Genomic DNA, 17,154 nt, shown 5'->3' on the forward strand with positions numbered 1-17,154 from the left:
TGTCCCTTTTAAACACAAGACAAAAATGTAGTCTTTCTTCTGTTGCCTTGTAGGAACTAGATTCTGTAATATTAGAACCATGGCTTAGAATATTAGAACCATGCATTAGAATCACAGCAGGATTTCCAATTCATTGTATTCTGTGAAAAGTGAAAAAAGAACTCAAATTGAGATTTTTTTTTTTTCATAGTTCGGTGTCCCTCATTGATAGCACTTCAGGAACTTTCCTCTGCACTAAAGATCTGGTGCCTATTGCTTCTCTCTTCCAATGAGACACATGCTCCAGCATCCACCAACAAGTGCCATGACTAGATGGGCCTTTTCAAACCAGATCCATGGCTTAACACAACACTTCTGCTCACGCTCTAGTGCTCTGGCTGTTGTTCACAAACAAAGCAGTTGTTTCTCCTAGGACTAAAGAGGATACTGTATACACCAGCAGTTCCCCTCTATCATGCTATACTTACCTACTGGGCAGTATACCATTTTTGATCTGCTATTTCTCAATTGACAGAACAATGGTAATGATGCACATCCCTCCATGTGCCACAGCCTACAGCACGTGGAGCAAGGGGAGAATTGGGGAGGCAGAGAATTGGGGTGGAAAGGAAAGGGGACCACTAGAGCACTGAGCCAAATGCAACAACTGGAACCATGCAAAGCCAAAGTGATCTGTGGAGGTGCAGCAGCAAGCCTCCATTGATTGCCATACTGATAAGCTCATTAGTTTTCTTGTATATTGGGTAAAAGGAATCACATTCTTTATCCCTTTTCACTTGTAGGCTGAAGCTTGATGGTTCAGCAGAGATAACTGAAATGTTTTAACAGTCTTTTTAGAAGCTTTTTGTAATACCTTGTAAGGTGAAAAATTTGGGTATGGAAACTATATATAGTATATTTGAATGTGAAATCTGAATGTGTCTGCAAGCAGATATTTGGCTTTTAATGCTGTATTTGTGGAAAGAAATGATGAAACTGTTCTAGAAGTCTTTGTCTTTGCTAACTTTTGATGAAAATTTTATCTGACCTGGGTGGTACTCCATTAGAAGAACCATAAAAGGTGAAAAGAGTATGATGAGGATAAGCTGAGATAGTTTTCAGATATTTCAGTTGTTTATAAATATTGGAGATCTGTATGGATGGAAACAGTGGAGCTTTTCTCTGGCTTGAAGGAACTGCAGAACTTATGCCCAAAAATGTAAAGGAGAGGTTTATGTAACTGAGGGTGTGATTTGTATTCATCCTCACTTGCCAGAGATATAAATAATGAAATTATTACGCATGTGACTCCCTGCTATGAATGTTAAATCCGTGTAAAGTTTGAGTATTTGTTGACTGAGTGACAAATGTCTCTACCCTTTTCTATTCATGGATTGCACAATGAAGAGACTCAGATTGTTCAGCAAAGTGCTCCATGCCTGAAGGAATTTTCTTGGTTTACATGCAAGCTAACTGATTAAATCACCTCTTTGACAAGCCTAGTGGTACTGGCTAACTAAAGTACTGATTAACTGCATAAGAAAGCAGAAGAAATAGAAAGTATTAACTGCAAGGACGAGATGCTATATATTTGCACCATATATGCACACCATAGTATATATAAATGATAATATAAATGCTGTATAATTTCAGGGGTTTTATATCCTGACCAATTTCACCAGAGGTGAGTTTAGACAGTTGTTTTCTATGTCTTCTTCCTAGCAATGGCACATTCATTTCTTTCCTTCACAATACAGATCTGGCTATGAGTATCAGTGCTGTGACACTACTGGAATAGAACCTGCACTGGGGCTTCTTCCTCTCAGGTCCATTTGAAAAGCCAGTGCTGAAATGGTATGCCTCAAAGGCAGCATGTCACGACAAGATCAGCATCCCAGCACTTGAGCACACCTCCCAACACTTTACACTACCCTCTGCTTATCCCCTAAATGGAATTAGTGATAGATTTAAGTCAGGACACCCAAAATATCTGGGAAAATGATTAGTGGAGAAGCCACTCCCTGTGTGAGTAATACTGCTGAAGGTGGTAGCAATTGGTTCTCTCCAGCCTCACAGATCTTCCCTTTAAAAGCAGCAGCTGTGGCTGCATCCGTAGCCTTGTGGTCTGGTACAGCAAGTCTTCTCTTCAGCCTTTGGAGGAGAGGTATGGTGACAAATATATTGTGATTACTCTTTGTTGTGGAGTGATATTGTTGGGAAAAGCTAGATGTGGCTAAATCTGGCTTAATTTTGAGATTTTAAGATATAAGAGCTATACATAAGTTGAAGATACACTTCCTTCCAGTACTTTGATTTCATTCTACACATGAAATTATAGAATGAATTTGTGTCAGCTAAGAAGAAAATCTTAGTCTTGCTAAAAGGCAAAGGTGTTCTATGGGATTACTTGAAATTTACACTAAAAGTAAGTCAATGTTATCTCATAAATTTGTAGTTTGCTTAAATCATGATCATTACTGTTGTGAGTGAACACAACGGGCTTCTCAAAGTTGTGGCTAAGATCTTAATAAATGGTTCCTAAAGTGGAGGTATCTATGTCTGTGACTAAATGAGCTGATCAGCTTTTCCAAAGTGCTAGGACACAGTAACAATTGATGAATTACCAAGAGGCAGTGAGAGCTCCATACATTTGGGGGGAAAAATAAGCTACTTATTTCATTAACCAGAGAAAAATAAAACAAAACTGAAAATTCAGAGCCATTTCTCTTTCAACAGGATTTGTCCAGAAGGATGTAGCCCAAGTGCTTTCTCTACTCCCTAGGACAGTGAATAGGCTGACTTTTCTCCTCTACCCCAGGGAGCTTTATTTCTCCAGCAGGCTTTGCAGAACAGGTCCTCTCTTCCATGGTTGTGGAGCTTTTAACTTTTTCCATTCTGGAGGGAAATCTGGTGTCAGAATGGCTCACTGCAGGAAGGGAAAAGGGAGTACAGCCACCACATGACATAGAATGAACTTCTACTATCATTATAAATATTTATTAACAGATCCTGTAAAAAAAAAAAAAAAAAAAAAACAAGGAAGATGGTGAAGATTTGCTGTTATCTCCTTCTCTTAAGTTTGCTCAGTGGGCAACTCAGTGCCAACCCTGGAGTCAAAGTGAGGATCACTCAGAAGGGGTTGGAATATGGTATGTATGATGTTTTAAGAATCTGGTGGTGGTACTGCATTCAGTTCTTGCATAACAGACATCTTGGAAACAACAGCAGTGGAAGGAAATTACCTGACCACGGGCTATAAAGAAAAGGCAAGCATAACAGCACAATATAGCAGATCCAGTAAGCTACTTGACAGCATTGTACATCATATTGAGGTTCATTTGATTTCAGATATGGAATCAGTAGTTTCAACTCTTGCTATGACTAGGAATGAGATCTGAAATAACACTGTGGGATCACAAATTAGATATCCTCTTTCTGACTCTCTGCTCATACTGTCTCCTATGCTGGAAGCATGTAACTATATATCGAAGGCAGCTGAACTGATCATTGTTTTTCTATAGCCAAGGAGATTGGGCTGGAAATCCTGAAGCAGAATATGGTGAAGGAGCGTTTTCCTGATTTGAGTGGCTATGAGAAATATGGGCTTGGTCATGTCAAATACAATATCTCAAGGTAAGTATTCTCTCCAGGGGCAATTTGTGTTTGACTTGAAATTTGAATCTTCTTTTGTGTTCACCCTGACTTGTGAAATACAAACTTCTCCTTTTCTTCTCTCCCTCTTATCTTCCTCACCCTCTAGTATACACGTCACTGCTGTTGAATTCCCCAGTGCCTCCATCTCCCTCATGCCTGGGACTGGGATAAAACTGGTGATTGGAAATGCTTCTCTAACCATCAATATGAACTGGAACATAAGGACCTGGATGTTGTATGTACAGCCTCATGTGTTCTGGGATTTTTCTTGATGGAAATTATAAAGATAAAAATGCAAAGTTCAGTTTTTCATGGCAAAGGTGCTCTTTAACAGCTTGTAGCAGTCACCTAGGAGCACAAACTGGTCTTTCTCAACAGGGCTGCTGGTGGGAGACAGCTCCTGGCCCCTCAGCTGTGAGCACTAATAAAGAGCCTATGGCTGAGAAGCCCCTCTGTGAAGAGTAAAGGATTGATGCAGTAGCAGAATGCTGTCATTGTCCAGCCTGACAGCTAATGACACATTTAGAAAAACTGTAGTATGATAGATCACAATCCAGTATAATAAGCCCTCCCAGTGCAGCTACACTGCTAGAAAGCCTGTGCTATGCCTTCAAGAGATACAGTTCAAAAGCTGATGGAAAATTAAGAAGAAAATGGCAATATCTTCAGAGCAATCCCATACTTTCCTAGTCCCAGGCTGTTTCAGAAGAAAGAAATCCCTCTCCTCTTCCTCAAAGCTCACATTATCTGTATTGCCAAACTAATTGAATTACAGCAGTCTCTGATCTGCACTTGTGGCCTAGAGACCCCCAATTAGGCTTTTCATAGCAAGCTATGAACAACATGATCCAAAATAGCACAACTTCACCATATTGGAAGTGGTCTTGAGCATGGGCTGCCAAACCCCTAGGAGAGGTGGGGAGGAGGGCACAGAGCCCATTGTGGCACTTCAGATCCTGACAGATTTGCATTGACCCTTCTCATATCTATAGTCTAGATCCCAGTACAGATCTCTTGCCCTATATTTTATCAGGAGTATTCCAGCTCCCACTGCTGTGGGCACAGGTCTGGGAAACGGAACAAAATACTTTTTACAATAGTGAATTATCTGCCTTCCCAAATCCATCATTTTCCAAAACTCCTATCTGGAAATCTGCGTGGAACACTTGATTCTTTGCAGGCATATTAGAATCTATTTTCATTATGACCAATGAAGTAGAAAGTATTGAGATAAACAACTTCACTGAACAGAAAAGAGTCTGTTTAAGAATTAATGTTTTGAATATTTGTTAAAAATAAGGGGGGTTCAGTTATTTATTTCTACTTTATGCAGCAAAGACAGTGGAAGGAGCACAGTTTACATTTCAAAGGTGTTTGTTACTGCAATCTTTTCAACAACCCTGGATAGCACAGGTCATGCATCAGTATCACTTACCAGCTGCCGGACAACTTCTGGTGACATAGACATCAAGTTGAATGGAAAAAGTGGGTAAGTGGAAGAGATCTGTATATATTCTGGGAGAAAATAACTCTCAATGAATGACATAGAGATAAGGTCACAAAATAGGACACCCAGAACTGCTTTTAGGCATCTATAGGCACCACAACTGAAAATCAGTGCCCTGCTCCAGTGTTTAAACTGGCCACGTTTGATCTCTTTGTGCACACTGTAACTGGAGGATAAAGTCAGCATCAAACAATCCCTTCAGCACTCAGTCTTTCCAAATACTGCTCTAACCTTCAGCTCTAGGTAGCAGTGCTTATATTATGCTTCAAGTGCTCCAATCGCAGTGCTATAAAAACTGAACAGAACCCTGTTGCATTTCTGGTTGCAACCATGTATAACATCCATTCATTGTTTTCTTGTATTTCTCTCATTGTCTGGATACAACTCTGGCTTTGGGCTGGTTTGTTTGATTGTTTTTTACTTATTGGAAGTTCCTAATGCAGAGACTACTAATTTATTCTGTGTTTGTACATACATGATGGTAATAATATGAAGAATTCCTTATTCATGAAGTCTAATCTACTGCAGGTAATTGCTTAGATGCCTAGTGGTAAAATTATCTCTTTTTTAAATGGTGTCTCTCTGATAGTTGTTGCATTTCAGAAAGCTCCCTTGTGCATTAAAATATCACACTCAGAGGCCATTAAAGTCATGTTCTGCACAGATATCTTATTTCCTGTTAATGACTGCAGTACTTGACCCATGAATTGCTTTATTCCTTGCCTCTAGCTTCCTGCATAACTTCTTTATCAAGTATCTGAAGAAACCCATTCACAGGAGCTTGGTCACTAATGTAAGCCCTTCAAATTGCATAGGGGAGGGGGTTAAAGAGTATGATTTTCACAAATCAGTGCTGTAAACTTGGCAAAAGAAGAAGTAGAAAAATGATATAGTCCTATTATGGTCTGATGAGCACAGTCAGCATTCTGCCAGCCAGAAATGCTTCCACATACAGTGCCAAGACCAAGGCTAAGATATTGACTAGTCCACAGCTAGGTTCAACCAAGGCAGCAGCAGGGCTGGAAAATGTGGTTATTTCCCTATTCCAGTGCAGAATAAGTTTCTCACTGTGTACCTAAAAGCATCCTGGGTTTGGGGTTATTTTTATACTTAGGAGATAAAACACATATTGGGTGATGCACAGAAACACTGTAGTACATCACCTGATAGTATGACATATTTAAGCTTCATCATATCAGAGAGGTGAGTAGTTCTGATGAGAACCTGTCAAAGACCTCTGAGAGGGGACAGAGCTTCAGAGGCTGTGATTCTGCCCCAGGACTGGAATCTCTTCTTTGAGACCAAGGTGAGATCTCTGTCACCTTTTTGTGCTGTTAAGGCTGTGGTTTTGTCACCCCCATCTGGCTGTCCTTGACAACTGCTCACTTTGCTGCCTAAAACCAGTTCTGACCTAGGATGTGCTTACATTGCACCGAGTAGGAACCTTGGGGAACCAGTTAGCTAAAGAAAGGCTAAGTTAGGCATTTTCAAAAGCATGCTGTAATGTGTGTCACATAAGCAGAAAGATTTGCTAGCACACAGGAAAGAGGTGCTTGCAGGTCCATTCTAATAAGGGCATAACTTGAATGTGCTTTCATGCAGTCATGTCCCAACATCAGATCTGGGATCCAGCTGATCAATGAAGACCTCCAATCACTGAATGGTGAGTTATTAGTGATATCTTTCCACTATGCTTTCTTCTGTTCAGTGAAATTCTGCAGCTTTCTTAGCAGCTGCTCAGCAAAACCTCCAGGAGCAGTATCAGGCCCTCTGATCTGTCTGTTACCTTGCTTACAGGACCACAGTTAAATAAAGGGTATAGTACTTGGACAGAAAATGGTATTTCCAAGAAGTCAAGAACTTAAGAGCTATTTTCAACTTGCAAATGTGGCAGTGTGCATTTCTGTTGTCTGAAATGCCATTTAGAGGACACACAGCACTAATGCTAAGGCAACTGCCCCTTCCTTCTCATGCTGAGTCCTCCTGCACACACAGCATTTTACAAGCTGAAGCCTGCTCTCCTAGCCTGCCTGGAAATTTAACTAAACCCTTCTTATCTATCAGACTTACCAAAATGAAAAGCTCCTATAAAAAAACTTCTCACTTGAACCATTTTGGGTTAGGTTTGCAGGTGTTTAACACACCCAAAGTGTTGGGCAGGTACCATGTGCAAAGCACAAGTATCTAAGCAGATCAGGCTCCAACCTTTCTGGGAAAGTATTTGCAAGCTAGAGGCACTCTGAATGCTCTCAGAACTGCTTGACAAAAAATCCAAACACCTCCTTATACCCTGGAGCATTGGTGTGGCCATTTCCTTTTGGGTTTTGGTTGGTTTTGTGTGTGTGTGTTTGTTTGGGGTTTGGGTTTGCTTTGGTTTGGCTTTGTTAGACCACAATGAAAAAGACACTAGACAAAGTAAAGAAGGTGCTTTAAAGCAGATGCCAGTAGAAACATCAAGCCTTAGGTCAGAATTCATGTTAGGAGGTCCCTGGTGGTGTTATTCCCTATGCTTTGGAATAATCTGTGTCATTCTCTTTCAGGAACTTAGTTTTAAGTATACAAAATTTTTTTTCTGTTTTTTTTTTTTTTTTTTTAATATTGGTATTTTTTCTTATCAATCACCCTTACAGTCCTGATGCCAATTGATGATTTGGCCAAGATAGACTACTCCTTAAATAGCTTTCCAGCAGTGTCCCAACCATTCATTGACCTGGACTTAAAGGTAATTTCTTGTGGAGCTATTAGCTGAAATTGCTATGGGGTTTATTATTTCTACAACAAGCATGGTTGCTGTTTGGGACACTGAGAAGACAGATATTTCAAAGCACTATTGCATTTGTTACTGTAATCATTTTTAACAATCCTGTTATAAAATTAATTATTTAAAAGCCACATCTTTTTTCTTTTAATTGCTGTTGAGTTCTAGCCAAGAGAGAGTAATACAAGCTGAGTAAGTAAGTTAGAACCAAAAAGAGGAAGGGAAAGGAGACATTAAAAGTATTCAACTTCATTTTTCTCTGGCTGTTGATTAATATCTGGGACTTCTTCCTTCAGTCAGTCAGGGGAACATTTCTGCACATTGCAGTAACTAGATGAGGCTGCTGTTAGATGAGAGAGCAAAGACTATAAAAGCAAGAATTAAGCCTCTGGCACTGAGTGGGAAGACAGAAGGCCCTTAAAAAGCATGGGAGCCTAAGGAGTGCTGCTGAGTTTGAAGACCTGAAAGTTTCTTTCAAATAAAGGAAAAAGTCTCCTTGTGTATTGAAATTAAAATCAGACTAGTTTCTAATTCTAGAAAAACTGAATTGTCATTCTGTGTGAGGTGATTTGGTTGAGGGTAAGAGGCAACAGGGAAATGAGAGGCAGGAACACTAAGGCAGTGTCAGTCTGTATGGTAGACCCTGGTCTCAGCATTCCAGCTTGGCAGCTTCTGTCAAGCTCTTCTGGGTCTTGTAGCAAATCAATTTTAAGAAGGATTTGAGGTAGACTAAAGAGGTAATGCCATGTCTGTTTACCAAGGCTCATCTCCAACGTTAAGATGTGTCATGGGGGAAAAATACAAGCAAGTGACTGTTAAATCCAGCAGGTGAGGATTGAATGGGAAGGTCATGGGCAAAGCAACTCAGCACTTTGTGTTTTCCTAGTCTTCAAAAGGCAACAAAAAAATTATACATAGTTGGGGAGAAGCTGAGAAAACAAAGACACAAAAAACCCTCAATATTTCAGATTAAACAGAAAAGGGGAACTAATAAAAGAGATGTAGAAAAAAAAACCTTAATCTCCAAATACATTCCTCACTTCAGATCAGTTTTACCTTTTCATTTTATCTGGATGCACTTGAAAGTACTAGATGTGCAAGCTTTGACTAGTATCATGAGTAGTGCAAAAGACAACATAGGTGTTTTTAGGATTGCCTGAGATAACTCTCACTCTCATAGATATTCTTTTGACAGCACAAGTGACCAGATTGGTTCTGGTGCTGACTCTAACCTAGAAAGACCTCTGGTCTTAAGATCCATCTTGTAATTGAGACCATTGGATAGCTCTAGGTGGCAGTTCTCATATTCAAATTCCTACAGATGTGGAAAGCAGAAAGCTTTACAATAAGAAGGAGCCTTAGTCATGCTCTTTATGCAATATGTAGACCTTTGATTTAGAATCTTTCATTTTCTGAAGTGGTAAACTGTCTTCAGTAGCTGGTCAGCATCTCAAAAGATAGATCTCAGATGTTATCTGTGAAGGTGTCAAATCTCTGCAACTTGTGTTCACTACCTGCTTGAAAGCAGGAGGGCTTCAGGATGTACCACAAAGCCTATGTACTCATTTGTATGCCAAATTAATAGCTTGAACAGGGGGAAAGATAGCAGTCTTCATTTTCTGCAGTCATTTTAAAGTCCAATTTTGACCTTTTTTTTTTTTTTTTTTTTTTTTTTTAAACTCTCTGACAATCACTTTCAGGGGACAGTCTACCCATCTGGAAACCACACTGGCCCTTCCTGTGTGGCAGCTCCCTTTGTTATCCCAGACCAAAGTGATTCCATGCTCTACCTTGCCTTCTCTGAGTATTTCTTTCAGACCTCCTCATTTGCTTACTACACTGCAGGGGCCTTCAACATCACCATTGCAGAGGAGGTGAGTAGGATGCAGAGGAACTGGGTCAGAGGGGCAAGACATCACGGGAGACAGGGCTTTGACCTGCCAGTTGTCAGTACATGGCATAAAAACTTCTAAGTATAAAGTTGCTAAGTGGCCTGTGAAGTCCTAAGGTAGTAGATCAGAAACACTAAAGTACTGTTATGCTCTTTTGTTATGCTCTATACAGATGCTTCAAGCCGCAGGCAGGGTGCCTAGTTCCACTGAACAAGGTACCAAATACTGGCAGCTTTACTACAAGAAAGGTTTTTGTAGACCTGAGGCATAGACTCTTCCTCAGCAACTTTCTAAGGAGTCTTACAGGCTGAAAGTATCCACGGAAGGGGTGCTTTCAAAGGGGCCACGGAAGCCAAGCATATGTCAAAGCACAATAGCTGTGGTTTGGAGGCCAGCAGACTTGGCTAGAATGTCGACAGAAGGTTCAATAAGTTCCCCAAAATCTATAGTTTGCAGCCCTAATTATAATGATATTAAGCATTTGTTTTCCCAGGAAGTATTTTGGCACATATTACTGGGAATCATTTTGAAGTATACTGAGTCCCTAAAGAATATTTCTGAGAGGTACAAAACCAAAGATTCATTGAAATGAAAATAATGCATTTAGAGAAAAACTGACCATGGAGGTCAAATCTGGTAACATTATTTGTTTTCTCACTTTTTTTCTCTCTCTCTTTTTTTGTTTGTTTGTGGGTTTTGGGGTTTTTTTGGGGGGGTATCTTTGGGGGTTTTTGTTTGTTTGGGGTTTTTTTGTTTTGTTTTTCTTTTTTCCTTTTGTTTGTTTGTTTTTCATTTTTTTTTCCTCCAGACTTGCAGCTATTTTAATATAAACACAGAGATATTTGGAAGTGTCATTCCTGAGGTGAGTATCATTGCTTCCACAAACTCTTAGGAAACCACCTGGTGTGGGTATCGGACACATCACTACTGGTGTGTCCTAAAGGCTTGTAGGGTAAACAGGGCTCTTGCACTATAGAAATGGGCACATGTATACCTGATAACAACAAAGCAGATGGGACTTGTCACCTCCCACCCAAAATGAGCTGAATGATTTGTAAATGTGGCCCATAATCTTGCATATCAGTCTTTACTCTGGGCATTGTGCCCAAGCTACAGCTGTTCCCACCTAAAACCAGCTCTAATCAGGAAAAAGCTTCCAGTCACAAGTCCTGCTTTGAGAGACTTTTGGGAGGGCCTCAGCTCAGAAATAATATCTTTCTCCTGCCCAAACCTGCGTAATTGTCTTTGCTCCACTGCTGGCCTGTGACTGACTAGCAGAAAGATCTTACCTAAAGACCTAGGAAGGGACTATAATGGCCACATGCAGGAAAATTAGCTAACAGAATGGTAGGAAATATTACATCTATGGAACAGACAAGGCAGATGCACAGGATTTCCATTTATTTTAGGGAGAAGAGATGAATGTAACAGGACACAGAATGTAAGCACTGTTCTAAGTAATAAACATGGGAGGCCTACTTGCTCTTCAGGCGATGGACAGAGTGAGGCTTCTCTGAGGACAGTACAGAGCAAGAACCTGTCTCATCAGATGGATTAATCTCAAAGTGAATGACTCCTGAAATCTTTTATTGTGTGACTTAAATACCACATTCATATTTCATTCCTTTCCTGTGTATACAAATGAATATTTAATGTCTCTCAAAGTGATAGAGGAGAAATTCTATTCCTAGAGTGGAAGGAACTTTCCACTGCACTGCTGATGTGCCCAAGACTGGTAATTTATCACCACAGAAAAACTCTACTTCCTGCTTGCTTGAAAGAATGTTAACAGTCCATAACCTAGTCTTAAGGAACTGCTTCCAAATGATTGCTTCAAGAATAAGAAAATGCAGTATTCTGATCTGGTTTACAAGAAAAGCCTTTTTCTGTCTGTTTTTTTCCTGGAACCTTACAGGTAGGAGAATATTCAGTTACGCCCTACCCAGTGATGCTGAAGCTAATGGCTACTGAAATGCCTATCATCAGCTTACAGCAAGATTCCTTCATAGCAGAGATTCAGGGCTCCATGGAGGTGTTTGCTGTTCTGCCAGACTCAACCACCCAGTCCTTGTTCACAATGAATGTGGTAAGTACAACAAACAAGGTGACATTTAACTGGGAGTTAAATGTTTGTTCATTCCTTCTGTTAAAACTCTGTACAAGAAACAAAGTGCCAGGTTTCTAGTACTTAAACATGCAGATTCCTCTTAGTCACAGGTGGTGTCCATGTGGCCTCACTTAACCTACAGGACATTTCCATGGCAAAAAAAAAAAAAAAAAAACATTTTCCTATAGCTGGACAAAACCCCAAACATGTAGTGACTTTAAACCAGAGTTTTGTTCTCTGGAATGACAGTTCTGCAGGCATGAATCATGCCTCTTGGCAACTTGTTCATTTAACTGAAAATGTCTTTGATTAGGGAAATCTCATTACCCCCATTTCAGCTCTTGTCAGTGCCACTCAGAGCAGACATTTACTATACGAAGCATGGCATGGGCCGTGGGCTAGGGAGAAAGTTGCACCTACATGAAACAGCTTCTATACATAACTTGGAAGAGAGTATTTCTGTATTTGTGACAAACACAGCAAGAGTCCTTGGGTTTTTGTCTGGCAACTCATGTTTTCTTTCTTCTGCAGGCAGCCAACACCAGCATTGCTCCAAATATATTTGACCATAAACTGATGGGCTCGCTGTGTTTGAATAGGTAACTTTGCAAATCCTTTCCAGCCCATGCTGCCATTTGGGAGTGTGAGCCCTCCCAACATTAGCAGTTTAAGCACATGGTCAGATAACAATAACTTAATGAATGTTTTTCTCTGGTGAGTTCCTATATATTAGATGCTCTAACCCTCTGTATGGCTGTACTTGTACAATTTAGAGGACTCAGAAAGCCTTCTGGAACAACTACCATAGTTCCCAAGGACTGTGGATTGCTGTAGGGCAGTGGTCTCATTCGACTTCTCTGTTCCTGACATTACTTACCCCTCTGAGCTAGCTAAATGAAGTGTTCAGGGCAGTTATGATGACCTTGAATAATTTGAGAGCTTCTCTCATCCTTTTCCAGCTGGTGAGATGCAACTGCTTTCTAGCTCACCTGTGCCACTAGCAAAGTGCAAAGGGGCCCAGGACTCAAAGAATCTGGATTTCTGCAGTTCCCCTACACTGCTATTCTTACAGCAGGGATTCCCCAGCTAAGGCACTGCAACTCCCAAGTCAGAAAGCTGGAAACCAGAAACATCTAGCATACCACATTTTTAGAGAGAGAAGCTCTGTATACTAGTTCTACCCATCTGGAAATTGAGACATTGGTTTCACAAAAGTCCCTTAGGCTAAGAATATGCAGAGTTTGTCAGGGCACAGAGACCAGTACATGACTAGAATAACATGTGTTTACTCCTTCTAGTGACTCATCTTGTTTCACTTGCTTCCCTCAGGCTCCAGTTCTCTCTAGCCCATTCCAATGTTGGCTTTTTTGAGGTAAGTGGATAGTTTAAGCACATAAGAAATGCAAACCAGGAATATCAGTGATATCAAGGACAAAGAGTAAGCAGCTAAATTTTATTTGGATTTCTGTATAATTTGCCTTCATTCCTGGGTGGCTCTTTTCCTGTCTTCTGTCAGCCACCTCTCTGCTGTGGCCTTAAAATTATATCCTTCAGGGCAAGTTAGTGCTCTGAAAATATGATATTTTGTAGTTTCCCTCACTGATGTATCATATTTCATCAGTAAGCAGAGAAATCTCTTGAATCCTAACAGTGAAATGCACAGCAGCAACCTGAACTACAGCACCAGAGAGAGCAGCATGGTAAGAGATCATACAGAGGACCAAGGCAGAGCTGCTCCTTGTGGTGCACTGGTGCTCATCACAGATGCTCAGAATTACAGTGTGGAATTGTAGCCAAAATACTGGTCTCAGCATGCCTGAAATAGTGTAGTTGTAGCCTTGCAGAGGAAAAGCCTACCTCTGCAGAGAGTCATTTAATTCTGAGTATAATCAATGAGGTCTGAGTAGCTAACGAGAAAGGATTAAAACTGTCCTGGTCTTTGCTATTGTGATAAATTATCTCGCAATTAATGGAAACAGACTGGTTTTAATGATGTCCAAGCATTATCTTTTGCATTTTTACATCTTACTCCTTTTGCATTTTTACATCTTACTCCTTTTGCATTTTTACATCTTACTCCTTTTGCATTTTTACATCTTACTCCTTTTGCATTTTTACATCTTACTCCTTTTGCATTTTTACATCTTACTCCTTTTGCATTTTTACATCTTACTCCTTTTGCATTTTTACATCTTACTCCTTTTGCATTTTTACATCTTACTCCTTTTGCATTTTTACATCTTACTCCTTTTGCATCATTCAAAATACTTAAGATCCAAAGGTCACTTTATCTTATGACTCTTCAGGGCTTAATGAGAGCTGGAAGTTGAACATGAGCCTAGCTCCATCCAGGACTAGGGCATGACAGTTTCTGCTGCTATCAGGAAGTGATGGCTAACTTGGTTTTCTTGTCCATGGCAGATCTCGCTCCTGGAGAACATCCTGTCTTACATTTTACAGACTGAAGTCATTCCATCAGCTAATGGTAAAGCTTTATTTCACTCTGTCAGGTGAAAGTTTCCAGCAGAGTGGGCTGTTCTAGGAATTCCAGCTGACTTTCTACTTAAGTTTCCAGTTCCTATGAACTTGAGTGAAAAATGACCATCAGCCAGTAAGCAGTGGAAGAGGGAGACTGATCTGTAAGGGGTGTAACTCTGCCCTCTCACTGGCACTGTTCTGGAAAAAGGGCTTGGAAACTCGTAACTCATCTGCCTTTGCCTCACTCAAGGTAGCCCTGATGCTTCACTTAGAAGCATGTCTTCCTAGTCTACACACCTGCCTGAAGCCACAGTGTGTGAAATGTATTCCCCTTTGTCCGACCAGCACAGGGCTCTTGCCTCTCATAAATCTTCTTTAAGGCCCTGGAGAGAGAGATAGCTTTGTCCTAGCCCTCTGTACTGAGATGAACTTTGCCTTCCTTAATTAATGGAGACAAATGGGAACAGGTTCTAACAATGCTAGAGCTGTATTAATCCCTGGGGTCACTCAGGAGAAATCACTGAGTATGTAGTGCTCATGTAATGAACATGAAATGCCTTGGTTTGCAGCACTTGGGCAGGAGAACAGCATCTGTAACTCTTCCTGTTTGTAAATGGGCTCTTATCGACCTCATGGAGCTGCTTGTGAAGACTCAGAGGTTAATTTTTGTAAACGAACTAAAAATCTCTGCATAAACAGGGTTATCAAAGAGTAGGTGCTTGTTCTTTCCAATGCATACCTAAGTCATTATGTTTGTCCTTTTTTTTTTTTTTTAAGCTAAACTGTCAAAAGGCTTCCCTCTTCCCAGTCTGGCCAATGTTACCCTTACGAGACCTCACATTACAATTGTACAGGTGAGATTTTGACACACCCATCAAAGAGTTATTCCTATTTTCTTTTTTTGACTATGCATTTATTCACTTTCTGTCTGTACCAGAAACTTGCTGGATTTGAGTGAGTTAAGCACTAATAAGCTCTTTAAAATAAGTTTAAAATTAGATCTGTAATAATGTTAAAATCCTATTAGAAAGAAATTTGTCTTCTTTTTTTTGAGAAGAAAGGCTAGAACTGAATTAGAGCCAGAAGCATGGAGTGATCAAATGCACAGCTTGCTCAGCCTTCAAAGTTACGATGAACTGTGAAAACGGGTTTATCAGTTATTGCTATCCATACAGTGCTGTTGAATTCAGCAGGAATAGCTGAAATATGAGAGGGAAGGGAGTTCAATTTTGTGCACCTAGATGACTGGATTTTGCTAGTAATTAGTGATGATGACTGAGGTTATTAGTCACAGAATCATTGAATCATTAAGGTTGGAAAAGACCTCCAAGATCATCAAGTCCAACCATCAATCCAACACTACCATGACCACTAAACCATGTCCTGAAGTGCCATGTCTACATGTCTTTTCTAACACTTCCAGGGACAGTGACTCTACCACTTCCCTGGGCAGCCTGTTCTAACACCTCACCACTCTTTCAGTAGAGAAATTTTTCTCCTAATATCCAACCTAAACCTCCCCTGGTGCAACTTGAGGCCATAGTCAGAAGTAGTTACTTAGCTTTCAGAGAACATTTGTTGCTTTCTGGTTTTTCTTCTCCAAAACACCCTGCATTTTTTGCCTCTTGCAACATGCTCTAGCCCATAGTGTGAACATAAAGCATCTTGCTATACAATCAATGAGTACGAGGGCATTGCTGACAGACTCTTAGAAAATGGGGAAGCCAGTTCCATTTCTCCACTTATTTGCCAACTTCTTAGTGATTTTCATCTTTGCATAGACAGTCTCAAATCCTTGTTTGTGGTTAATCCCAAAGCACAACTCGGGAAAGGAAACACAAAGGAGTTTGTTTGTTTTTTTTTTAATCTTTTCCTGCATTCCCTATGCCTGGCAGCAGCCAGCTAGGCAGTCCCTACAAAATATGACAGCTTGGAGACTGCTTTTAGTGGCACCAGTTGCCAACAGCCTTATAGGCCAATTAGGGAGAATTCCTATATCCAATTAAGATAAATGGGATTCCTATTTAAAAGATGGTTCTATGGTTTCCACTTCCAGTCCCATCATATTGGCTATGGTCAATAAGAAGAGGAAGAAAGACAATTCTTCTTCCCACTTTCCACAGATAACCATAGTAGCCTGTGATGGTCTGCCCTCTGCAGGCTTATTGCTCTGAAATAAATAAACAAACAAACACCAAACCCCCACAAACAAACCACCAAAACCAACCAAACAAAAAACCAAAACAGAAAAAAAAAAAAAGAAACACACTTTGATTTTGTAATTCATAGCACTTCAGTGACTGTTTTTCTCTCCACAGGGGTACATGTTGATTTCTTCTGATATCCACTACAAACGCTAAAGAAGAGAACATTTGTTAAGCATGAACTTCAGTAATGTTTCTCTGAAGGCTAAAAACTGTCTAGTTCTCTTGAAGTGTGTAACCTGAACTCTGACAAGGGCAATGTCATTCTAGCTGGGTACAAGGGACAATGTGAGGTGGCAACTGGTGATTCCGTCATCAGCTGTAAAATAATTAGGCTGTGTAATGGTAGGGCCAAGCAGACTCAGAGGAGGACGTATGACACATGCTTGGCATTATTTATTCTGAAGTTAAACTGATGCAAAAATGTTTTTAAGATTAGTGCCTTTATTGAAATATAGTCTTGTCTGTATGCTTCCAGAAAGCTGCCGCAGTCTCCAAAAAGAAAGAAAAATACATTTTCAAAATGCTGCTAGGGCAGGCATGCCTGCTAATGTTTCTACTGTAATGATCTTAAA

At 40.3% G+C, this 17,154-nt stretch overlaps 1 protein-coding gene across 1 annotated transcript; it reads left to right on the forward strand.

Annotated features, from left to right (window-relative positions):
• Positions 1-3,022: 3,022 nt before the first annotated feature.
• On the forward strand, positions 3,023-16,735 carry LOC128971324 (BPI fold-containing family C protein-like). The gene is made up of 15 exons (XM_054386832.1): positions 3,023-3,128; positions 3,501-3,612; positions 3,740-3,868; positions 4,967-5,122; positions 5,870-5,933; positions 6,743-6,803; positions 7,771-7,862; positions 9,599-9,772; positions 10,599-10,652; positions 11,706-11,876; positions 12,429-12,496; positions 13,227-13,269; positions 14,319-14,382; positions 15,153-15,229; positions 16,694-16,735. The coding sequence occupies exons 1-15, from the start codon at positions 3,023-3,025 to the stop codon at positions 16,733-16,735; spliced, it is 1,413 nt and encodes a 470-aa protein (XP_054242807.1).
• The last annotated feature ends 419 nt before the right edge of the window (positions 16,736-17,154 follow it).

The sequence above is a fragment of the Indicator indicator genome, chromosome 14 (assembly GCF_027791375.1).
Source record: "Indicator indicator isolate 239-I01 chromosome 14, UM_Iind_1.1, whole genome shotgun sequence".
Taxonomy (NCBI): Eukaryota; Metazoa; Chordata; class Aves; order Piciformes; family Indicatoridae; genus Indicator; species Indicator indicator.